This window comes from Ananas comosus, linkage group 9, assembly GCF_001540865.1.
Source record: "Ananas comosus cultivar F153 linkage group 9, ASM154086v1, whole genome shotgun sequence".
Taxonomy (NCBI): domain Eukaryota; kingdom Viridiplantae; phylum Streptophyta; class Magnoliopsida; order Poales; family Bromeliaceae; genus Ananas; species Ananas comosus.
This window is the reverse complement of record NC_033629.1, coordinates 12,149,596-12,175,576: the sequence shown is the minus strand read 5'-3', so window position 1 is coordinate 12,175,576 and position 25,981 is coordinate 12,149,596. Positions and strand designations below refer to the sequence as shown.

The 25,981-nt window shown below is 36.0% G+C and overlaps 3 protein-coding genes across 3 annotated transcripts; 2 read left to right on the top strand and 1 right to left on the bottom strand.

Annotated features, from left to right (window-relative positions):
• Positions 5,753–11,550, top strand: LOC109715692. The gene is made up of 2 exons (XM_020240813.1): positions 5,753–6,288; positions 9,410–11,550. Exons 1-2 carry the CDS (start codon positions 6,031–6,033, stop codon positions 11,198–11,200), a joined length of 2,049 nt encoding a protein of 682 aa, XP_020096402.1. The 5' UTR covers positions 5,753–6,030; the 3' UTR covers positions 11,201–11,550.
• Positions 11,815–20,456, bottom strand: LOC109714946 (putative disease resistance protein RGA1). Its single transcript, XM_020239710.1, has 3 exons — positions 19,990–20,456; positions 15,834–19,307; positions 11,815–12,525 (listed from the first exon to the last, which is right to left on the bottom strand). Exons 1-2 carry the CDS (start codon positions 20,308–20,310, stop codon positions 15,858–15,860), a joined length of 3,771 nt encoding a protein of 1,256 aa, XP_020095299.1. The 5' UTR covers positions 20,311–20,456; the 3' UTR covers positions 11,815–12,525; positions 15,834–15,857.
• LOC109715262 (epithelial chloride channel protein-like) lies at positions 24,863–25,687 on the top strand. Its single transcript, XM_020240187.1, has one exon. The coding sequence runs from the start codon at positions 24,896–24,898 to the stop codon at positions 25,685–25,687; it is 792 nt and encodes a 263-aa protein (XP_020095776.1). The 5' UTR covers positions 24,863–24,895.

The window sequence follows — 25,981 nt, the reverse complement described above, 5'->3', positions numbered from 1 at the left end:
AGTCACTAAGACTAACCAAATTAAACTACAGTATGTCTCGATTTTTAGAACCGCAAAATTTTCTAACTCTATTCTATTTTGGTTATCTTAAGTTAAGTTTAGATTATGTCTAACCTAATTAAGATATTTTTTGTCTTAGTGGATTTATATTCCTACTTGTATTAGGATATAACCGCTATCATAAATATATCATTTATTCTATTAATTTAGTGCGGCAGATGATAAGAAGTATATATGTATTTTTTGAGACAAGTTTTGAGAAAGAGGCATATTATGTACACTACTTTGATTATAATGAAGATTTCAGCTTCGTTTTCGCCTGTGTGCATAGTCCTGTGGCCGAATCACGTGAATTTTATGTGATTTATTATTCTTTCCTCCTTCTCGGATATCTTTTAGTATATTTGTATTCGGCGAACTAAATATTTTTTCGCTTTTATCATAACAAAAATTAACTAAAAAAGTGATCAGAGTCATTACAGTTAATGAATATATTCCATTCCATACCCTACTTTCCAAATGTTAAATTTTCAACCATGATTCCACCTGCATATATGCTTGTGCAATAAAAGAAGCATTTTTTTAAATCTCAACAAATCAATTTATGAGTCAGTGGGCATCCCCCCCCCTTCTCTCTCTCTCTCTCTCTCTCTCTCTCTCTCTCTCTCTCTCTCACATATTTTAAACTCCCCACTAAGCAACCTAGGCTCTCTCTCTCTCTCTTTCTCTCTCTCTCTCTCTCTCCCTCCAACACTTTAGTAAGTAGACAAATTTGAGGGCCATATTATTGCATGGTATCTTGACAAAAATGAGTGGTGCTTTGTGTTTCCATTTAAAAAAATTTAGGAACCATAAAGGCATCTTTTTTAAAAGGAAAAGCCCATCACTTTTTCCTTGGTGGGAAAGTTATTGTTCTCCACTCCTCCACAAGGGGACATGGATAAGGAACCAAGGAGAGTGTGTGTTCTTTCCCTTTCACCTTGCTTTAATATTGTGAGAGCACATATGCTCAGCTCCAAGTGTCCTCCTCCATTGTGGGCTCACTCACATCTTTGGTGGAGAACCTTATGTTAGGTAGCATATTTCTCATACTAGTCTACTAAACTTTGGTTGAGAACCATGCAGCAACATACGTGGCTTAGTATTATTTAATAAAATATTATTCGGACGTGTTACATACTGAGAGACGCACGACACGTACCCATGCATGCACAGTATTTCTCTCTACAGCAAAAGCCCAGGTTCAACTAGTAGCTTTTACTTTACTGGAGCGGGATTGGCACACAGAAACGTTGTGGAAGTAGCGGGGACGTTAAAATTGTATTTCTACTTCTGATTACCGCAAAAATTCTAGATAATTTTTGTCGCCAAATATAAATTACAGGTTAAAAACTAGAAGCAGTTCGTAGGGCCAAACTATAACACCCTAGCTAGTAGTCTTATATTGGATGGAAATGCATTACGGGGATACAAAAAGACTAAGTATATACGCTAATACTAATAATCTAAGAACAAATATTTTGGACCAGTACGTGTTGGTCTGAGACTAATTAATAAGTTGTTAGTGCTAATAGACTGAATCGTTGCACAAAAAGAATCTTATACTAGTTCGGATAAAAAAGAAGCAACCAATAATAGAGGATTTAGGTGCGATATTCGAAAACTAAGAAGTGTAATGCACAAAAAGCCCTTTGTTAAAAGGAACTTTCTTGGAGGGGTCTTATAATGCCCTTTGCTTGGCCTTTGAGAGCTTCACAGGCTTTGTAGAGAGCAAGTCAACATAAAAGTTTATTATTATATGACAGGCTTTGTAAAGGGAACTTAACTTTTACAAAGAGATATGGGTCCTCTCTCATAAGAGAAGTTGCTTAGAAATTGTTCTCTAAAAAAGGATCATTGCTAATGGAGGTGATGATTATATAGAGCTCATGAATATTTATTTCTTCTCATTTTTTTGTTTTATTTCCTCTTCATCTTTTAACCTTTTCTCTCTCTGCATGATTATTAAGCTTAGCTGTGAAACCGTGTGGAATCAAAAGGGGGTATGGGACATCAAGTTAAGGGTTTTGAGTGGAGAGAGAGAGAGAGAGATGATCCTCTCTCATCAGTGTGCCTTGGAGAGAAACAAAATAATTACTCTTTTAAATACCCAAAATTAAACCATTTTTTATTTTCCTTGCAAATTTTTTAAATCAGATTATAGAAACACTAATACACGATATTCTTGCATATAAACGACGTAAACATGTTAAGCCTCTATCTAAAACCATCAATAAAATACATTCTGTGCTAACATGAAATGTAATAATAAAAAAATTTTATTTATTTTCGTAAGTAATAACACGTTATTCAGATCACACTAGTTTGCTTAGAATTTATATCTCTATATTTTATCAACTCAGCTTTTTCTGACTTAGTAGTGTAATGTGGGTCCTCAGCGGCAGATGATCTTTAATAAGTGACTTAGAAATTTAATAATAAATTTTTAACATGATAAAAAAAAAATGTCATACACCAAAAAGTTGTAGGGGGTTTTGAACATTTAACCTAGCTGTATGTAGGGCTGGCAAACGAGCGAGCCGGCTCGTGTTCGACTCGTGTTCGGCTCGATATTCGGCTCGCTCGAGCTCGACTCGAAATTAAATGAGCCGAGCTTGAACAAAATAAAAGGCTCGAAATTCATTTCAAGCCGAGCTTGAGTATTACTCGGCTCGTTCGAATTAAGCTCGAAAAGCTCGAAAAGCTCGAATATATATATAAGTAATAATATATAATATATATATATTATATTATATATTATATATATATATATATAGATATAATATATAATATTGCTGGGGTTTATTATACTCTTATGAGTATAGACCCCCTTGTACTCATAAATTTTAACCGTTGATTGATGGAATGTTGTTTAGGATGATGGTGGCCTCATTTAGAATGATAGTGGTTCTCCTAGGGTTGAGTGGTAGTTGGTTAAATAGTATGCTCTAATGGATAAAAATGATTAATTGAATAAATCTAAGGGTCGAAAACTTATGAGTATAAAGGAGCCAATACTCATAAAAGTATAGCAGCTGGACTCTAACTATATATATATAATATATATATATATATCATACTATATATGAGCTAGGCTACTATACTATCGGTAGCACGGAGCGCTCCGTGCTACCAAGTTGTTTTCGATGATGTGGCTTCCAAATCGACGATCGGCTCCGGTAGAGTTGATCTACACTATTGAAAGTATTTAGAAACTAAATTTCATAATTTTTCGATATCATTTACCTATCAAACAAGTAGTCTAAAATTGAACGGCTGAATACTTTTACAAGTATCACCCAAGTGATACTTGTGTGTTTTTAGCCCTTGGATGGAGAGATGTGAGGTTGAGATGATGATGGTAAGTGGTGGTAGGTGGAAAAGTGTTTGATCCGAGGGCTATTTGTAATAAAAAAGTAGATCCAATGGCTAAAAACGTGATAGCAACATGGGGATGATATTTATAAATATAATCCATTTTAATTATATATAGGCTTTAATTTAATTTGGGCCATTATTGTTGGCCCATAAAATAAACCCAACAAGTATAATCGTACAATTGAGCCCAACTCTAAATTTACATAACACACTCTCTCTTTCAGACTTTCACTGTTGCACATAACCCTAAAATATGATAACATTCAAATTTCCAAATCCCTACTTTTTTTCCTCTCTCTCTCTCTCTCAGACCCTCATCTAGTCAGGAAGTCACCCTAACTCACATTTCTTATAATTATTTTGTATTTTGAACTATTGGACATGTTGCATCAAATTGTAGGTAATGTTCTATAAAAATTAAACTATTGATTATATAATGTCAAGAATTTCAATCGGCTCGTTTAGAGCTCGAGCTCGGCTCGACTCGAAATTAGGCTCGCTCGAGCTCGGCTCGAATTGATTTCAAGCCGAGCTTGAGCCTAGATTTAGGCTCGAAATTAATTTCAAGCCGAATTTGAGCTGACATAAGCTCGCTCTAGCTCGTCTCGTTTCCACCCCTAGCTGTATGTAATATTAGTACAAGTTATGGGCTCTCTGACAACCTCAAAAGGTGGCATAAGATGCGGTCGTGGGCTTCCAGTTTTTTTTTTTTTTGTTTTTTTAGCCGAGAAAGCCTGAGAGAAGTTCAGCAACTTATGATCCTCCTTAATTCTTGTGTTTTGATTCCCTCTTTGTTTTTTATTTGTTTTTTGTTTTAATTTTATTTTTCATTTGAACTGAGTTTATATAGAGTTTGATAAAGGAAAAAACAAATTACACTTTTATTTTGGGAAAGGCTAAAATAAGATAAAATGCTCAAGCAAATTGTTTGTGCTTATCTCTGTATTTGAGATGCAGATTCTTTCTTAGAATTTAAAATTTGTAATCTCGTCTTTTTTTTTCATGCCTCATCATTAATCATTAAAGACAATTACTTTTATACTCCTGAAATTTTTTAATTTTTTTAACTTATCCTTCTTAGAGGGAGTTTTTTGTAATCTCGTCTTTTTTTTTCATGCCTCATCATTAATCATTAAAGACAATTACTTTTATACTCCTGAAATTTTTTAATTTTTTTAACTTATCCTTCTTAGAAGGTTAAAGACAAAAAAAATATTTTGATTGTTTTTAGACTAAATTACAAAAAACTCCCTTGTAATAACCCGCTTTTTCACTTTCCCTCTCTGACATTTAAAAATCTATATTTTGTCCCCATGTAAAATAAAAAATATGCACTTCATCCCCTACCATTAGGGTTCCGTTAAAAAATATATTTTTATGCCGAAAATACCCTTCCGTCATCTCCCTGTTGCTTCGATTTCCTTCGGCTCGCCACCTCGCTGCCGCCTCGCCGCCTCGCCGCCTCGTCGTCCTCCACTGCCTCACCCTCACCTACATTCCCTTCGCCGTCCTCCGCTGCCTCGCCTTTGCCTTCTTTGCCCTTCTCCTACTGTCGCCCACCTCGGTTTTCTCCTACTGTCGCCGAAATCGAGAGCGGCGAGGGTGCAGGAAGAGAAGGGGAGCAGGTGAAGAAGGAAATGGAGAGAAATCGCGGCCGATTGAGGTGGGAATCGCAGCCGAACAAAGGGACGGCTGAGGAAGATGGGAAAGAAGACGACAATGGCGAGAGGCAAAATGGTCATTTTACACATCGTAACTCCACTGTGAATATTTTTCATTTTACAAGGGGCGAAGTGTAGATTTTTAAATGTAAGAGGAAAAAAGTGAAAAAGCGGGTTATTACAGGAGAATTTTATGTAATTTAGCTTTTTTTTAACTTCCTTTCCCCGTCCAGTTTAGAAAGTCAAAGACGATAAATTAGTCTAATTTACTAATTAGTCCCTATCCTATTTTAACCCTTTTTGTCACCTAAATTTTTATATTTTGTTACAACTTATAGTTTCGATGGTACGAATATAACTGTTATTGTAAAGTAATCTTTCAAATCAGTGGAACAATGACCATCGGGTTAGTCGAATTGTTGTTCATGAGATTGGAATTCGATCTACGAGTAAAATTATATGCAAAAAAGGTTATCATTTTACGAAGAAAAAGTTTGAATTTTGTGGATAGTTAGTGACCAAAGTGCAATATATTAGGGTTTAGAGAGTAAATTGCAATTGAAAAATTACGGAGAGTATACGGTAATATTGGATAGTACAGGGACTATTTACACATTTTTCTTTCCCATTTTATATACAAACTTTCGCCCTCCTCCTCCTCCTCCTCTCCCAAATTAAAGCCGCTTCAAAAGGTCAAATCCACAACACTCTCTCTCTCTCTCTCTCTCTCTCTCTCTCTCTCTACAGTGGCGGCGTCTCCTCGTGACCCATTCACCCTCCTCCCACTCGCCGAATTCTAGGGTTTCTAATACCCCCCAATCTCTGCTTACTCTCCGCTGAGATCCCCAATTCCCGGGTAAGAACTCCGCCTTCAAGCTGTTCGACGCGTGGACTCAGTGAAACGAGCCACAGAATAAGAGGCTCCCGCTTAGGGGTTCTTCGATAAGGGAGGATGGAGAGCGCGTGGGTGCGCGCGAAGAAGGCGCTCGGGATGAGCCTATGCGTCGCCGTCCCGGCGATTTTGGACGAGGACTTCGGCGGCGCCGGCGCCTTCGACGCCGCGGGGAGGCTCTCGGCGTCGTCGTCGTCGTCGGTGGCGGGGGAGGAGGAGGCGTCGGCTGAGGAGTACCGGGCGCTCGTGGGGCCGATGACGCCCACTCCCACCTCTTCCGGGCTCCGCCTCTCCAGGGCGCGGACCAGGTCCTCAAAGGTGGCGACACCCTAATCCCCCTTTCAATTCTATTCTTCGTCTCGTTGTAGTCGGTTGATTTCGTGTTCTTTTAATCCTTGCTGAATTAGACGATAAAAATCGTATTTTTGATGCGATCCCTAAAAAGTTCGATTTAAAATCCTGAGAAAATAAAAAAGTTTTCTTCTTATTTCCTTCTTCTTTTCAATTTTTTTTTATATTTAAAGGCCAAATTTCTCGTTCGCAGCGTCATTTTTTTTTCTCTCCCTTTTTTTTTATACTCTATCTTTGCTAGTAATTTCCATATACGATCATTCGATCATTTCCCACGGGATTCAAATCGTTTTAGGTTTTCTTTTTCCCCTTTTTTTGTGTGCATTTTGTTCCTTTTTTTTTGCTCCGTGCACAACGTACGTTACCTGTCCCTTTGTTTTTCTATATATTTTCTATTTTGATTTTTAATAAGAACGTAATATTAGAGAGATAATAAAATATTATGTGTTTTAAATAACAGTATGTTAAAATATAACAGTTCATTGTTACGTGATTTATATTTTATCCCTTTGTTCCGTTGTTCACATAATACATTACTATTATTTTTTTGCGATATTTTTATAAAAAATTATAGCAAAAATTACAGAAATAAAGTCCTATACTTTGTTTGAAATTTTTGTTTTTTTCTTCCCTACTGTGTAAAAGAGAGGTTTTTGTTGTTGTTTCATGCCAAGGACTGGTTTGGTGTTTTGTTTTGCTACTTTTCTCTCACTTTTCTTAATTTAGTAGTATCTTCTTTCATGAAAATGCTAGTTGAGTTATCAAAAAGGGTAAGCTTTGAATAAACTTTGAAATTCTTTAATCTCTGCGCCTCCCTGAAAGGGAAAGTCTCTTCTTTGGTCATCAAAACATCTGTTTCATGTGAAGTAGTGCCTCCTTTTCTTTTCCTTTCTTTTTTTGTGTCCTTTCATTTTCTCAACATGTGCCCTTTGACCAATTTTGGCAAATAGTTCCTAGGGTAAGCTTTGGAGGGAATTTAAATATAGTGGTCATGAATTTTCCCCAACGTTTGTTGGGTAGATTAGTCAAACCTCCCCTTTATTAGCCCATAGTATTGTGGAATTTTAGACAGATAGAGGGTGTTTTATGGATAGTTGATGTTACTAATAGAGCCATTTAGAAGGATAAAATATAGTCATGCTTACTAGGTGTAGTAGATTTAGGGCTAGTTTGGTATTGAGACTTATCTAATGTTAGTTGGCAAAACAAAGTTGTGGTGTGAGTATGTAACAAATATTACTCCGTTTTTTGGTGGAACAATAGAAAATATATCGTAATCGACTTATTGTGACATGCAGGATACGATATTACGTGCGGAAACAAACAGTATATATTTTCGTCGTAATTTCTAACCGCATATACCACATTCTCCCCACAATCCTAAATGAAGTCTTATAAATTTGATCAAATCCAGTTGAACAATTTCAATGAATCTTTTTCTTAGTATTAAATTTTACTCTGGTAGTAACACCACCATCGTTTTTTCATATTTGGAGAAGAGGGAACTTTCCATTTGGTAACTATGCCTTCTTTTTTTCTTTTTTAATAATCAAAACTTTGTTTATTAATTGTTAATGTTTGCTTTGCTGAAATGGCGAGTCAATTCAAATTTAAAGTGCAGCTGTACCCCAACTGTTGCTTTCTGTAGCTGCCATAAATTGATGAGTTATGAGTTGTATTATTGACTATATATATATATATAAAAGTAGGGCTACTATACTCTTATGAGTATAGAGTTTTGTAGGGTCACGCAGCTGATGAAAAGAATGAGTCATATTTACTCCTAGCATGTGTATTAGGAAATATTCATATAACCACCTAATTTGGTATGTATGGTTAAATATAATAAAGTGACTGTAACTCTCTTATTTTAAATATTTGGGTGTGCATAAATGTTAGAAGCAATCTAAAAGTAAATTTAAATTTGCTGATGTACACCATACTAACTAAAACCAACTCTTAAGGCCTGAGCCGTTTACTTAATGATTATTTGTGCAAAGTTCAATAAACTATATAAAGCTAATATGGTCATCTAGTATATCTGACCATATTTTAGATCTAAACACACTTTTAATGCGGTACGGGTCTTATCTGGTGTTTAGGGAAAGACGGATAAAATTATAATAACATGTCAGGGGTTATCTGACCACATTTCAGATCTAAACACACTTTTAATGTAGTAGGGGGCTTATCTGGTGTTTAGGGAAAGATGGATAAAATTATAATAACATGTCAGGGGTTATTATTATTTTTAGTTTCTCCCGTACGCATGTGTCCTGGAATTCTCTATGCAAAACAGAAGTCTATCCACCTGCTACTTAGCAAGCAGGAGTTAAGATGTCTTAGCATATTCGCTTAGTCTAATACTGTAGGATATTGTATTCTTTGTTGATGTTAATGTTTAAGAGGATTAACTTGTGTTGTATACTTACTTTTAGATCATCTCTGAGTCTGTTATATGGCATAGGATAGTTAAATAACTCATACTTCTATCTTGCAGATACTTTGCTTTGTTATCCAAGCCCTTTGTGACCGCCTGCTATTTATCTGGCTATATTTAAATGTAATCAGACACATTTCTTTGTATGTATAATATGTATGTATGCAGTGTACAATTACATATAGGATGCAAGTGCTTATCACTAGTATTCAGTTGAGTGAAAGGCCCTGGAACTCCTTTTGGTAATCTGTTTAATATGAGACAAAAAAACCTTTCGGCAAATTTCAATACCAGAAGAAGATTTTGGATCTATCATTTTCTAAAATTTTTAGTATATATTTGTGTTTGACTTTGCTGATGATGAAATTCCTAGTAACCATATTAACCTTCTTTTGGTGCATTATTGCTTTAATTAGCACTTCAATTTTGTACCTTGTTCTGTTCCGTAAGCAAAATTTGGCCTGTATGATAAATTTTTTATATATTTGTTATCTAGTTTGAATACATTTGTTGAATAGTTCACCCTTCATCTCTAAATATGTAACCTATTATACCAGATGCAATCTTGTTATTTTTGTCACTTATTTTCTATTACACATATTTATACAAGTTCCCTAAGTAAGTCTCATTAAAAAATTTCATTTTCAGAGAATATGTGCCATATGCCTTTGTGCCATGAAACCGGGCTGTGGTCATGCGCTCTTCACTGCAGAATGCTCGCATATGTTCCACTTCCACTGCATCTCATCGAGCATAAAGCACGGTAATTCTCTGTGTCCAGTTTGTAGAGCCAAGTGGAGTGAGATTCCCCTCCTCAGCCCCCCCACCTTCGATGTAACTCTTGGACAAGCTCAAGCGAACCCAATCGTAGACTTTGTGAACCAGGTACACCGGTACCTTCCTCTCTACCGTGATGAAGAGCCGGCCGCTTTCAATGATGATGAGCCTATAGTTTCGCAGTCCGAAACAGTTCAAATTCCCCAAACTGAATCTGATAGAAGAGTGGAGATAAGGACATATCTGGAATTCTCTGCGATTCCGCAATCATCATCGCACGAAGACTTTACTATATTGATACATGTCAAAGCCCCTCATCCTACTTCGACGAGCGTGCAATCTTCGCGTGCTCCTATTGACCTCGTCGCGGTCATTGATGTAAGTGGCAGCATGGCGGGAACGAAACTTGCACTTTTGAAGCGCGCATTAGGGTTTGTGATCCAAAATCTCGGTCCGTCTGATCGGCTCTCCGTCATTGCATTTTCATCCATGGCCCGTCGGCTCTTCCACCTCCGTCGTATGTCAGAGATTGGTCGGCATGCAGCCCTGCAAGCTGTCAATTCGCTGGTTGCTAACGGCGGCACCAACATAGCAGAGGGATTGAAGAAAGCTGCCAAGGTGTTCGATCAACGGCGTCTTAAGAATCCAGTTGGTAGCATCATCCTCCTTTCCGATGGACAAGATACATACACCATCTCCTCTAACAATACCGGAGCCTCTATAGACTACAGGCCGCTTATCCCGTTATCCATTCTTCATGGTTCAGGCCAAAGAATTCCGATCCACGCCTTTGGATTTGGCACCGATCACGATTCAACTGCCTTGCATTCGATCGCGGAGACATCTAGTGGAACCTTCTCTTTTATTGAAACTGAGAGTGCGATTCAGGACGCGTTCGCACAGTGCATCGGCGGGCTCCTTAGCGTGGTTGTGCAAGAAATGCAAGTAAAATTGGAGTGCTCGGATGCTGGCGTGCTTCTCTCTTCTCTTAAGTCGGGAGGGTACGATAATCAGGTGGATACTGATTCTCGAAGAGGATCGATCAAAATCGGTGACATATATGCTGACGAAGAGAGGGATTTTCTTGTTTTAGTGAACATTCCACGATCGCAGCAAGAGACTACGATGTTAGTGAAAGTGAATTGCGCCTATAAAGATCCGAGGACGAAGGAGTGTGTAGAATTGCAAGATGAAGTGACAATCCAACGGCCAAAGTTTTGTGCAGATCAAGAAGTCTCGATTGAGGTCGATCGAGAGTGGAACCGGCTGCGAGCCGCAGAGGCCATGTCAACGGCCAGGCTGGCAGCCGAAAGGGGCGCACTTACTGAGGCGGTGTCCGTGCTGGAAGAATTCAGAAAGAAATTATCAGAGTCCAGGGCGGTAGTATCGGGTGATCAGTTTTGTTTGGCGCTCGACGCAGAGTTAAAGCAGTTGCAGGAGAGGATGGCGGATCATCAAAGGTACCGAACCACAGGCCGCGCGTACATGCTTTCTGGTCTGAGCTCGCATTCTATGCAAAGGGCGACAGCACGGGGGAACTCGACCGACAGTGCTAACCTTGTTGGTGTCTATCAAACGCAATCCATGGTCGACATGGTGCGCCGATCGCAGATGTTGGGTCCGCCCTCGCCTCGAGGCCCGGTCCGGCCACAGGGAAGGTAACAACATGGTTTTCTTCAGAAGACCTATAAAAGGGAGCAAAAAGGGTGAAACTTAATTTATAGTAAATATTTTTTCTTCCTTGGTCAGTACCTGTATGTTTCTTTCTTATTGTTAGTTTTAAGGTGGTGGGGGGTATACAAAAGAATAAAATCTGGGGAGGTGGAGAAGGAATGGGTTGTTAGATGGTGTTTAGTGTTGTAATGGGAAAAGTGTAGGTGCTTCTTTTTTTCCTTTTTTTTTTCCCTCTCTATTGCTAAGCATTTTGTGTTGTGGTTTTGGTGTTGTATATAAGGAATTTTTGCTTGGTATGCTTGTAACGTTGAGGGCATTTATTGAAGAACTTTTGCTCAGTGTCGCGCGGCTTGTTTATGATTGAGCCAATCTCGAGCTTTGCTTATTCAATTTCGAATCAAACTCGAGCTACTTGTGAATGAATACCTTAGGTAAAAGGTTACTAAGGTTACTAACACACTATCTTCTTCAAACGCAACATCACATATTTATTGTATACTCACTTTAGCTTTTAGATCTGGAGCCCTTGCTAAGTCTTGAGCAGGACATGAGATGTGCACAAACAATGAGCTCAATTTTGGAAGTAAAAATAACACCTCAATTTTACATTTATTGTAAATCAAAGTGACCAAATTTACAATACAGCACGACTTCGCTTGGAAAAAACTGTCTAGATCCTTGGGTTTTTCTGTGTTGTATTACAACTTACAAATCAGTTCCACTGCATTAAAAAATAAAAAAGTAGTAATTATAGTAGCAACAACAAGCGCGAACAAACAACAGTAGAAATAGCTAGCAATGATACAGAAAGAGCTCCTTCATGCTTTGTCCACTAAAGCCAACTGCAGAAGAAAGCAAGTTAATAAATCTGCTATCAAACATAGTACCAGAAAATCACAGTAACGGAACTTAAGGGAAAAATAAATATATAAAACGTAATAATGAACTACTTTGAACTTCATCAAGCAATTACAACATGAAAGGTGAACTTTGTCGAAGCAGAAATCCGCCGATGCTTTCATATTTTCTGTTCTGCAATCAGCTCCACTTGATTATAAATTTGATCGAGCTCCTAATTTGAAGACAAATTAAGCTCAAGCTGTTCTGTTCTGGCATAGTAGAGAGATCTGATCAATTTGTACCAGTACAAGTTTGGCTCGTTAAAGAAGCGCCATCACCATTTAGTCAAGAGAGCCGTGTTCATCGATTCCATGTCCTTGATGCCTAGTCCGCCATCTCTCTTGCTTTTGCAGATGGCTTTCCAGTTGACAAGACAGGTGCCCCCGACGATTTTGGAGCACCATTTCCAGAAGCTGTTATTGAAACGTAAACATATCAATCATGCATTCCATAATGTAAAGGGTTGTACAAAATTTTCGTAGCTCAAAGGTCTATCAATCTGGAAAAAAATATTTTTAGAATTTCAAACAAATATATTGTACAGTGACCTACACAACTACCTACTTTGGAAAAAACGCTGATGCAACTTATATGGCAGCATAAGATCAAGCAACTAGAAAGCAACTTAATGCAGGTACACATGCAGAAAATAAAAAAGAGAAAAAGAAAAAAACTTTGTATCATCTCTAAAAAAGAATATATCTATCACAGATGTATAATGAAACGAGAACACTATATAATACAAATTAACTTTATGATTTATGCAAAGGTACTAAATTATTAGATAAAAAATGTGAAGTATTGAATGATTCAACCAATCCTCTTTCTTTTTTTCTTTTCTTTTTGAGGAGAAAATTCAACTAATCCAACAATCCAACTTGTAATATTATTGATTAAAGTGTCACTTTTTCATTTATCCAAACGCGCCGTTAATCTGTTCACAATCAATTCACTTAAAAACATAAAGATACGACGCTCACGAGTCTCGATTATGATTCGGCCCTTTAAGCCAACAAAAATTATCCAAGTCCAAAAACTAAAAGTTTATGAAGTCTCTATACATTTTCACCCAAAAAAAAAAAAGGTAAAATTTGTGAAGACTACCTCTACGATTATGACGCTTTGAAATAGACCCCGCAAGTTTATTTTTTTAACTAATTCATTTTTAAGATTTTATGATTAATTTTTGTTAACTAGACAAAATGTTTATTAAATTTTATACAAAATTTGACCAAATTCAATTAATTATTTTTTTACAAAATAAAATTAAATAACTAATAACGAACAGTTAATATATCTATTATTTCTAAATTTTAACTTTATATAAATTTTTTAANAAAATTATTTTAATCATTTCCTCTCTCTTTTTTTTTTCATACATGTCTTTATAAAATAATTTAATTATTAATAAGTTTTTACAAAAATTTATGTTGTACAAAAACCAATTTAAATTATTTTTATTATTAAATTTTTTATTTCAATCTATTTAATTAATAATTAAGGTAATAAATAATATAAAAATATACGTATGTAACAATATATATATATATATATATCTTGATCCGACCTTATGATAATTATCGTGGTTCGTTAACCACGATAATCAAATATATATATATATATATCTCTCTCTCTCTCTCTCTCTCTCAACTCGATCTTACGATAGCCATCATTTGTCTGAGGCAACGGTGGGTAAACAAAAGCTACTATTTCGGAAATTTAGCTGCTAGCCGTGGCAACTTATACTAGAGATGGTGAACTTCATACATCTTTAGTATAAAGTTTAGAAAAATTGTAGTAATTGGTTTACTAGTTTCCCAAAGTTTTAAAAATTAAAATTACCAGCTATACTCCACAAAAGAGTAAATTGCCACATTTTGATAGGTTTAGTTAACTTAAAACCAATCTTTAAAAAATTTTAATAAATCTTATTCTAGATATGAGAGCTAGAACTAACGTTTTAAGGATAGTAATGAAAAATCTCCTATAAGTAAAAGTCGGCAAGTAAAAATGCGGGTGAACTATTTGTTCTTTTGTTATAGCTTTTTCGTACTTTCAACTAAAGAACTATGAAGTTCACCATATCTAGTAAAAGTTGCCATGGCTAGCAGCTAAACCTCCGAGGTAGTAGCTTTTGTTTACCTACCGTCGCCTCGGACAAACGATGACTATCATAAGGTCGAGTTGAGAGAGAGAGATATATATATATATATTAANTATATATATATATATATATATATATATATATAGTTGGACTGGGCTACTATTAGTAGCAAAATTTCATTGTTGCTACCAGTTTTTTAGCATTTGGATCAACTCTTTTCATTATTTCTAACAATTGGATTAAATAATATAACCTAGTGGGGACCACTCAACCCTACGGGGACCATTCAATTCTAACCGACTAATATCATCCTGACCCTATAATTTTTCATCCAAGGGTTAAAAACTTGATAGCAAAAAAAGTATTTTACTATTAATAGTATTCCAGGCTAATTATATATATATATATATATATATATATATATATAGAACTAGGCTGGAATGCTATCAATAGCACCAAGCAATTGGTGCTATTAGTGTTTTAGCCATTGGATTGAGAAATGTACGGTTAGGATGATATGGGTCTCCGAGGATTAAGTGGGTGGTTGGTTGAATAGTATAATCTAACGGGTAAAAATAATCAAAGAGGTTAATCTAATGGCAAAATACTTGATAGCACCAACCAAGTATTTGGTGCTATCAATAGCATAGCAGCCGGACTCATATAGATATATATATGCCAATGCCAAATGCTTTATTAGAGGCTGTTATTGCTGAAACTAGGCAAAAAAAAAAAAAAAGACAGGGTCAGACAAGCCTAAGATGCAAATAATATTGGAAAGAAAAAGTGCATTTACCCAAGCTTTTTCTTAAGGAAATTTTTGACCAACCTGCAAACAACGAATACTGGCGAATTTTCCAGAGCCTTCAATGTAGTCCTTCAATTCGGGGAGACAGCCGGTAATTCTTAGAAATGTCACTGAGGTGGGCAGCTCCGGAATCGTCCNCTATTAGTAGCAAAATTTCATTGTTGCTATCAGTTTTTTAGCTTTTGGATCAACTCTTTTCATTATTTCTAACCATTGGATTAAATATTATAACCCAGTAGGGACCACTCAACCCTAGGGGGACCACGCAACTCTAACCGACTAATATCATCCTGACCCTACAATTTTTCATCCAAGGGTTAAAAATTTGATAGCAAAAAGAGTGTTTTACTATTAATAGTATTCCAGGCTAATTATATATATATATATATATATATATATATATATATATATATAGAACTAGGCTGGAATGCTATCAATAGCACCAAGCAATTGGTGCTATTAGTGTTTTAGCCATTGGATTGAGAAATGTACGGTTAGGATGATATGGGTCTCCGAGGATTAAGTGGGTGGTTGGTTGAATAGTATAATCTAACGGGTAAAAATAATCAAAGAGGTTAATCTAATGGCAAAATACTTGATAGCACCAACCAAGTATTTGGTGCTATCAATAGCATAGCAGCCGGACTCATATAGATATATATATGCCAATGCCAAATGCTTTATTAGAGGCTGTTATTGCTGAAACTAGGCAAAAAAAAAAAAAAAGACAGGGTCAGACAAGCCTAAGATGCAAATAATATTGAGAAGAAAATGTTGCATTTTAGAGATAGTAAAGAGACGGGACATACTCGATCTTTTTCTGAAGGAGATTTTTAAGTAACCTCCACACGAGGAATATTGGCGAATTTTCCAGAGCCTTCAATGTACTCCTTCAATTCGGCGCTACAGCCGGTAATTGATAGATATTCCATTGAGGTGGGCAGTTCCGGAATCGTCCGAAGCAAAGGAGCATCATCTATAAACAATTCACACAGGGCTTGAAGATCCATCATACTGGTTGGTAAGGATTCAAGAGACGAGGCCTTAATAATTGCAAAGCTCCGGAGGGAGTTTCGGTTTTGCAACAGCCCTTGGTCGTCGAGGGATGTGAGTTCGGTACCATCAATTATTCTTAACTCGGTAACAGAGTTGTTGAGGTTTCTCAATGGTTCGACGCGCAACAGAGCTTGCCGGTCGATTTCAAGAATAACAAGCTCCATACCTGTGGGACTGGTACTGGTGAGGCCTAATGGTGGTTGCAACAGTGAAAGTTCGATGAGCTTGTCGCATCCTTCAATGTACAAGTAATTGAGCGAGGGGAGAGCTTGTAGCCCATCCAGTGACGACAGTTCTTTACAGTTCGAGATGTGGAGTTCCGACAACTGTGGAAAAAGTTCCGCCGGAGGAAGGGACGTCATGCTTGCACATCCATCAATGGCCAAGTACTGCAGAGCGGTCAGTTTTGGCAATGACTCCTCGAGTAGGGAAAATTCGAGATCGCCGTTTGATTCAAGGGTGAGCCTTTCTAGTGTCTCGGGAAATCGATTGTCTGGAATCCCGTGCGCCATGAGATTGGGGCACAGTCCTATAAGCAACTCCTCGAGGGAGGGAAGTTTTTGGAAGAATTTTCCCGGCAAATGCCTTAGATTTTCACAACGTCTAGTGAATAAACACTTGAAGGCTGGAAAATATTGTTGCTGTAACATGAATCCATCTAGAGATGTGAGGTTTGGGCACTCACAAATGCTTAGGTGAGAAAGTGCCGGATGCGACGATGATGAGCACGATGCTCGTCCTTTGTCGCTACTGCAATCTTGTTGCATCGTCGGAAGAGAAGTCAATCCGACCATAAAAATCCTCAGTTCATTTAGAGTGAGAGGCAAAGCAGGCAAACTCTTCAAGCTAGGACAAACATCTATTTCCAATTTTTTAAGCAGAGGAAACATGTGCTCGCCTTCGAACGACTCCAAGTTTCGCATGTCAGACAATCGTAGCTCCTGTAGTGATGGGAAGGCGCAACTGCCAACACTTGTTGAGCACCATAATAATTTCTTCACAGCCTTCATGCTATGTAAATTAAGGAACTTGAGCGAACGAAGTTGCCCAAGAGTTGGGAGGTCCTCGCATCTCTTACAGAACCGTAGTTTGATATCCGTTACATTAGAAAGAGATGTCGCCGTCATCCAACATGGAGATCTAACTCCGGCATATTCTACAATTCCTAGTTCCTTGAGATTGGTATGCGGTCTTAAATTATCAAGAAGTGGCTCATCTACCTCTAGACCACCAGAGCGATTCGTAGACCAAACGAGTGACAATTTATCAAGATTTTTTTTCTCAATCAAGTTGGCCTCCGCAGCCTCTTCGGAACTCCTTATATTTTCCAGACCCCCAATGCCTAGTTTTCGGAGGTTTTGCAGGTTTTTTAATTGATCTATCTTATAGCCGCACTCCTCACGGACACGGAAATTGTCTAACTCCTGGAGTGATGTTAGTTTGCCAATCCAAGGAATCTTGTCCATATGATTAGGAGTATGTAGCAGCCTCAATTTAACAAGATTGCTCATTCTATCCAGTGTCGAATCATCTATTTCAATCCTTCCCTGAAGCTTTATTACTTCTAGGTGATAGAGTCTACACATAGATTGAGGTAGAATAGATCCCTCATTTCCCATGGAAAGAGATGAAGAGAGGGAGAGGTAGCGGAGGTGAATGAGGTTACCAACTTCAATCAGAAACTTATAGTTATCTGCAGTCAGTTGCAGTAAACGTAAGCTTTTTAACTTTTTTAGAGCCTCATTAAATACCAGTACATAATCCTTATTTAAATGAATAATAAGAGTGCACAAGTTCTTGAGATTGGAGACCATATGAGGGTTTACCCTGTTGAGATATAAGTGGCATATTGTTTTGGGAATTTGTCTGGAACCGTCACCTTCAACTCCCAAACATTCCCCTGAAGAGACAAGTTGAGCTAGATCATGCAACAGATCATGCATGACATAATGTTGTTTATGGTCATAACCATGCTTGATTATTTTGATATCAAATAGGGATTTTCTTGCTAGATGGTTTAAATACTCCTCTCCGATATCCTCTAAGCTTCGCCTTTCATGCATTGGTTTCTTGATTAACCCAGAACCTGTCCACATATTGATAAGTTCATTCTTTTCAAACTCACGATTCTTAGGAAATATACTGCAGTATCTGAAGCAAATTTGCAAGCTTGTCGGCAGATCATGATAGCTCAATCTCAGAATCATCCTAATGTTGTCCTCACTTTCTTGCAAATTTAGAAAATTTTCATTCAAAATTCTTCTCCAGTATTTTTCATCCATGCAAGAGTTCAAACATCCGCCCAAAATTTTTGCTGCCAACGGGCATCCCCCAAGCTTCTCTGCTATTTGCTCTCCAATCAATTTTAGGTTTACATGATTGTCAATATTCGCTCCGGCAAATGCATGCATATTGAAAAGATGCATAAAATTAACTTTTTCTAACCCACTCAATTTTAAAAATTCTCTTTTACATTGTAAAACATTGGCTACTCTTTCCACCACTGAATTCATTCGCGTTGTCAAGAGAATCTTGCTTCCTTTCTTTCCCCATTTTAAAGGAGCCACCAATTTATTCCATTCAAGTATTTTATCATCATTCCAAACATCATCCAACACGAGAAGAAACTTCTTGGAGATCAGATTCTTTTTAAGAATCTCTTGAATTGCATTAAGGCTCTTGTCGCGAAGATCTTTCTCGTCAATCTCTGCTGCTTCCAACATCTTTTTCGTCAACTTCGCCACATCAAATTGATCGGAAACACACACCCACAAAACCAAGTCGAAGAACTCCCGCACTTTTTCATCGCGGCAGATGAACTGCGCGAGAGTGGTTTTTCCCAACCCACCCATGCCAACGATCGCAAAAGCCGAGACCTTTCCGACAGTTGCAGAAGCATTCTCCGGCTCATCGCTTGTCGGTTTTGTTAACCATTCAACTATCCTTTCCTTCTCCGTGTCTCGACCGCAAATCGTATCCTCAGTTAAGAAGGAGCTAGTCTCACGGGCATTTCGTATCTCATCTTCATGTTGACGCTTAACATCCGAATTGTATAGCTGCGAAACAAGCTGAAGTAAAACTTCACTTATAGCAGCAACATTATCTAACGCCTTCACGGCCTCCCTCACGGCCTCCCTCAACCTCGTCAGGGCGTCGTCATTTCCGAAGATATTGTTAGCAAAATCAGCAAACTTCCTTTTTAAGTTGAGTGCAGAACCTTGTTTTACCTGCCGGAATTAGTTTAAGTTAAAAAATTTAACTTAAATCAAATTAGATAATTAAAAGATTTAATTTAAAATTTAATTTATACACAATATATTTAATATAAGGAAGTTACGCGACGAGATGGGGGATCGTATATTCCTCTTTGGCGAAACATCCTACAACATCCTTTCGTCAACTTTATATATTTATATAAAAAAGCAATAAAAGGGAGATATATACAATATCCTAACTAAAAAGATTTTTTTACTAGAAAATTTAAGATTTTGAAAGCCAAACCGACTCTCTCTAGTGTAAGTGGCAACAAATTTCGTGATTGATATTCGAAATTCCATTCCAGCTAAATTTTTTTTTAAAAAAATAAAAAAAGCAAGTAGCATTATCTTTCTCTCTAAAAAAAAAAAAAGAGCCAAATTGATATTAAATCAGGCACTTTTTTGAGACTGTACAATCAAGCAGATCGGAATAATTCAAGGTGTTGTGTTGCTAGAGCAACCAGCCGAAGACAAGAATGCAGAGGGACTAAAATTACTCTCGGATAGTGCATTATACGTCTCATCTAGCTATTTTTCGAAACCCTTTATCTTTTAATTTAATTTCGTCTTTAATTTAATATTTATTTGTTAGTTGACTTAATCAAAAATCTGTAAAATTAAATCAAATTCCAGACTTTAACCCTAATAGTACCTTGTTATCTCCAGCTTGCGCTGCCTTCTTCAGCTCGTAGTACTCCATCTCGTCGTGCACGTCGTCCGCCTGATCGACAGCGTCTCTGAGTTGCCACAGCCAGGCGTCCAGCACGTTGTTTTGCTTCGTAGTGACAGTCTGCCCCCCCTCGACGACAGCCAAGATCGTTCGAATCCGCAGAGAAGCCAGCTGAAGCCTCTGGATCTCGTCCTGCATGGCGCTCGGCCTGGCGCCGCACGTCCCGACGTAGGATACGGCCGTGCTGATCAGCTTCTCGATTACGACCGATGCCGCGGACTCAGCTACCAAGGCCAAAGCCATGTTTCATGTATATATAGCTAGCTCTCTAGTTCTTCCTCAGATGATCAGATGAACACAATGAAAGACTGAAAGGGATGACCCAATAGTTTTGAACAGCCAATATTGTAGGAGTTTCTGCGTAACTTCTCAGCAACTCACAAAGTAGTTTTTCCACCGTGTTGGGTTGGGCCCGTTGAAAATCGCATTACCCATCCGAATCCTCATCTTAATAAAAGCTGAAGATACCGTCTGTTCCTAGAGCAAGTGGCAAAGAATTTGATGGTTGGTATCCGAGAGTCTGAGACTCAAGTTTGAATCCTAGTTGATTCACATTTTCAGATAAGTTTATTTCTAAATGAAATAAACGAAACGGATAGCGTGCTATCTATCTCTCTCTTAAAAAAAAAAAAAAAAAAAAAACTACTCAAGATTCCAACTTTATTTTATCGCAATTTCGAACTCAAATTATAAGACGCGTGATGTTATAATTCTCAAACTTTAATTAATTATAATTTTTTATTTGAATTATAAGTTATGTGATATTTTAGTTCTCGAATTTTTTCAAATTATAGTAATATTCTATTTGATGATGCGATAATAATTAAAATACTATATTTATTCGATATTAGTAATTTATTAATACTTTTTTAATTTGTAGGACTAAAGTGAATTACTTTTTATAGTTTCTAAGTTTTAAATGTCATGCTTAAAAGCTTGAGAGCTAAATAAAATGTAATCAAATGTAAACAAATTATATGATAGCACAGTTTAACCAAGCCAAAAAAATATAATATGTAGAAATTAAGTGGATTCTTTTCCATGTGACAAACGTATTGCTATTCCTTTTTTTAAATTTCNATCAATGATCGGCACCGTTGAACATAATCTATACTACTTGATATATATATATATATATATATATATATATATATATATATATATATATAAAGATATTTTATTAGTGAAAAAAATACACATCACGAGAAGTTAAATATAATTTATAATTTTAAAATTAGAATCTATCTATTGAATTGTATAATTTGTAAAATATTGTAAAATTTGTTTGTGAGTAAAAAAACTTTCAATTGAAAAAAAACTAAAGTGATGGGAATGGTGCTGTGGTGGGCGAGTGACATGGTGCACTGGGTGCAGGGAATTAATTTTTTCATACTATTTAATTTTTAAAAATTTTAATTATAATAATTTTTTAATTTTAAACTATATAAGTAATTTCACGACTATTTTGACATAAAATTCAGACTTATTATTTATTGTGTTAAAATGATAAGTTATATAAATTATGTAAAATAATATATTAATCAAGCTGGTAAAAGTAAGCTATAAGTTAAAGTTTTTATAATATAAATATTATTAAATAATTAAAATTAAATAAATTTAAAAAATAAATAATAAAATAAATTAAAGCTCGACATGACTGCACCAATTTGAAAAGCTAGTTCAAGCCAAAAAAATACAACTAATTAAAATTGGAAGATTAAAATATCACGTATTTCATAATTCGAATAAAAAATTACAATAAAGTTCGAGAACTAAAGTATCACACTATCATTGTTGGAGGACCAAAAGTGGAATTTACCTACATCCACTGATATCACTATTTTTACAAAAAAAAAGGGTTAAATTATAAAATTTCTTCTTATAAATATTTATTTTTTTATTTTTTCTTCCTAACTTTTAAAAAAATTTACCAAATTAATATTTCAAGTTATTATATTTAGCCTCCTACGTTAGGATTTTATCACTATACTATTTATTTTTTATAATTTATATCAAAAAAATCTTTCAAAATAATATAAATATATTCAAATATATTTTTTAAAAGTAAAAATAATTTAATCATTCTGTCCTTCCCGTTGGATAACGTGAAAAATAGATATATTTACAAGAAAATTTTTTCAATATTTTAGCCCCAAAAAAAAGGAAATTTCTAGCTTTACGCTACTTTCCGGGAATGCTCAAGTTTCCAAAATATATTCTAAAAGATAATATTTTTGTTTTTTAGAAAAAAAAAATGTTTTTTTTTAAAAGGGTTTGAAAGTCAGATTTAGTGAAAAATTTACCTTTCGTTTTTGTTTTTCGAATAATTTCTCCGGAAAACGAAAACTCTTGAAAAATGATGTTTTTTGATGGAAATATTACAACCGACTCCCTCAACTAATCCCAAATCGAGACACGAGGAAGGCCCAATTCGCGGATCCTTCGTCACCCCGATCTTTAGGGTTTTCGAGGTTCTACGCCCCAGTTATCATCCTTGTTAAGGTTGAGCAACAAGCACATGACAAGAGAGAGAGAGAGAGAGAGAGCCCGATCCTTTGAACGACGAAGCTGAAGCTGAAGCTGCAGCGGGGTTGTAAATTGTTTTTAATTAAAGGGTTAATTACATGCACGTCTCTGCAAATATGGTAAATAAAGGATTGTAGATTGCTTTTAATTAAAGGGTTAGAGCATTTGACAACTTTTTTTTAAAAATCTAATTTTAATTTTTAAAATCAGTTTTATGATTTTTTTATGTCTAAAATCGAAAGCAACTAAAATCTACTTTTTGAAATCTGATTTTGATTTTAGACTCAAATTTTAAATTTTTATTTTAATTTTTTATTCAAAATTTAAATTTAATTTTTGATTTTAAATTTATTTTTGAATTTTTAAATTTTAACTTTTAAAATATAAATTTTAAAATTTAGATATTAAATTTCAAATTTTAAATTTTAAATTTAAATTTTAAATATCAATTTTTAAATTTTAAAATTCAAATTTTCAAATTTAAGATAAAATTTAAATTTTAAAATTTTAGAATTTAAAATTTCAAATTTTGAATTTTAAATTTTAAATTTTCAAATATACTTTTTAAATTAAAATACCAAAATTTCAATTTGGTACAAATTTTAGATTTTAATTAAAATTTTAAATTATTTTAAAATAAAATTTAGTAAAAATATTATTATATGCAAACATTAAATTTTGTTTGCCAAACAATTTTACAAAATCAATTAAAAAAAATTACTTTTATCTAAACTTAGCCAAACGTTTTACAGCTTTTAAACAAAGTTAATTTTTCAAACTAAAATTAATTATATAAAAACATATCAGGGGTTATTATTATTTTTAGTTTCTCCCATATGCATGTGTCCTGGAATTCTCTATGCAAAACAGATCTAAGTGTATCCACCTGCTACTTAGCAAGCAGGTGTTAAGATGTCTTAGCATATTCGCCTAGTCTAATACTGTAGGATATTGTATTCTTTGTTGATGTTAATGTTTAAGAGGAGTAACTTGTGTTGTATACTTACTTTTAGATCATCTCTGAGTCTGTTATATGGCATAGGATATTTAAATAACTCATACTTATATCTTGCAGATACTTTGCTTTGTTATCCAAGCCCTTTATGTGCTTCTTTTTATGACCGCCTGCTATTTATCTGGCTAAATTTAAATGTAATCAGACTCATTTCTTTGTATGTATAATATGTATGTATGCAGTGTACAATTACATATAGGATACAAGTGCTAATCACTAGTGTTCAGTTGAGTGAGTGCTAATCACTAGTATTCAGTTGAGTGAAAGGCCCTGGAACTCCTTTTGGTAATCTGTTTAATATGAGACAAAAAAAACTTTTCGGCAAATTTCAATACCAGAAGAAGATTTTGGATCTATCATTTTCTAAAATTTTTAGTATATATTTGTGTTTGACTTTGCTGATGATGAAATTCCTAGTAACCATATTAACCTTTTTTTGGTGCATTATTGCTTTAATTAGCACTTCAATTTTGTACCTTGTTATGTCCCGTCGTAAGCAAAATTTGGCCTGTATGATAAATTTTTTATATATTTGTTATCTAGTTTGAGGAGCAGGGCTGCTGTGCTCTCAGGAGCATGAGGCCTTCGTGCTCTTGAGTTGTTTTCGATGATGGAATTTTCGAATCGATGATCGGCTCCGTTAGACTTGATCTAGCGCATTTGAAGTTTGTAGAAAATAATTTTTGCGATTTTTTAATATCATTTACCTAGTGATCGAAAGGATTCAAAATTCATAATTTTTAATGGTTGATATCTGTCATTTTCAAGTTTAACGATATAGAAATATTCAAATCAGAGAAATTTTGATAGAAAATTCTTTATACTATCTACAACAAGATCAATATTTCTGATCGAAAATTTTAGTGCTATATCACTACTTTTTATAGGATTTTTATTTTCCGCCGTTAAAAATTATTGAATTTGAATCATTTCGATTGCTAGGTAAATGATATCGAAAAATCGCAAAAATTATTTTCTAGAAATTTCAAATACGCTAGATCAAGTCTAACGGAGCAGATCGTTGATTCGAAAATTCTATTACCGAAAACGGCTCAGGACCATGGAGGCCTCCGTACTCCTGAGAGCGTAGCTGCCCTGCTCCTAGTTTCAGTACATTTGTTGTTTTTAGTTCACCCTTCAGCTCTAAATATGTAACCTATTATACCAGATGCAATCCTGTTATTTTTGTCACTTATTTTCTATTTCACATATTTATACAAGTTCCCTAACTAAGTCTCATTAAAAAAATTCCATTTTCAGAGAATATGTGCCATATGCCTTTGTGCCATGAAACCGGGCTGTGGTCATGCGCTCTTCACTGCAGAATGCTCGCATATGTTCCACTTCCACTGCATCTCATCGAGCATAAAGCACGGTAATTCTCTGTGTCCGGTTTGTAGAGCCAAGTGGAGTGAGATTCCCCTCCTCAGCCCCCCCGCCTTCGATGTAACTCTTGGACAAGCTCAAGCGAACCCAATCGTAGACTTTGTGAACCAGGTACACCGGTACCTTCCTCTCTACCGTGATGAAGAGCCGGCCGCTTTCAATGATGATCAGCCTATAGTTTTGCAGTCCGAAACAGTTCAAATTCCCCAAACTGAATCTGATAGAAGAGTGGAGTTAAGGACATATCCGGAATTCTCTGCGATTCCGCAATCATCCTCGCACGAAGACTTTACTATATTGATACATGTCAAAGCCCCTCATCCTACTTCGACGAGCGTGCAATCTTCGCGTGCTCCTATAGACCTCGTCGCGGTCGTTGATGTAAGTGGCAGCATGGCGGGAACGAAACTTGCACTTTTGAAGCGTGCGTTAGGGTTTGTGATCCAGAATCTCGGAACATCTGATCGGCTCTCCGTCATTGCATTTTCATCCATGGCCCGTCGGCTCTTCCACCTCCGTCGTATGTCAGAGTCTGGTCGGCATGCAGCCCTGCAGGCTGTCAATTCGCTGGTTGCTAATGGCGGCACCAACATAGCAGAGGGATTGAAGAAAGCTGCCAAGGTGTTCGATCAACGGCGTCTTAAGAATCCAGTTGGTAGCATCATCCTCCTTTCCGATGGACAAGATACATAATCCTTCAGTTGGTAGCATAATCCTTCTTTCTCCTCTAACAATAGCGGAGCCTCTATAGACTACGGGCTGCTTATCCCGTTATCCATTCTTCATGGCTCAGGCCAAAGAATTCCGATCCACGCCTTCGGATTTGGAACTGATCACGATTCAACCGCCTTGCATTCTGTGTTGCTACTTTGACTGTAGGTGCTTCTTCTTCTTCTTTTTTTCCCTCTCTTTATTGCTAAGCATTTTGTGTTGTGGTTTTGGTGTTGTATATAAAGAATTTTTGCTTGGTATGCTTGTAACTTTGAG

Coding starts and splice junctions, on each gene's coding strand:
- LOC109715692 (XM_020240813.1), top strand. CDS start 6,031: ATGGAGAGCGCGTGGGTGCGCGCGAAGAAGGCGCTCGGGATGAGCCTA. Junction 6,289..9,409: donor CGCGGACCAGGTCCTCAAAG/GTGGCGACACCC, acceptor TTTCATTTTCAG/AGAATATGTGCCATATGCCT.
- LOC109714946 (XM_020239710.1), bottom strand. CDS start 20,310: ATGGCTTTGGCCTTGGTAGCTGAGTCCGCGGCATCGGTCGTAATCGAG. Junction 19,308..19,989: donor CGCAAGCTGGAGATAACAAG/GTACTATTAGGG, acceptor TAATTCCGGCAG/GTAAAACAAGGTTCTGCACT.
- LOC109715262 (XM_020240187.1), top strand. CDS start 24,896: ATGAAACCGGGCTGTGGTCATGCGCTCTTCACTGCAGAATGCTCGCAT.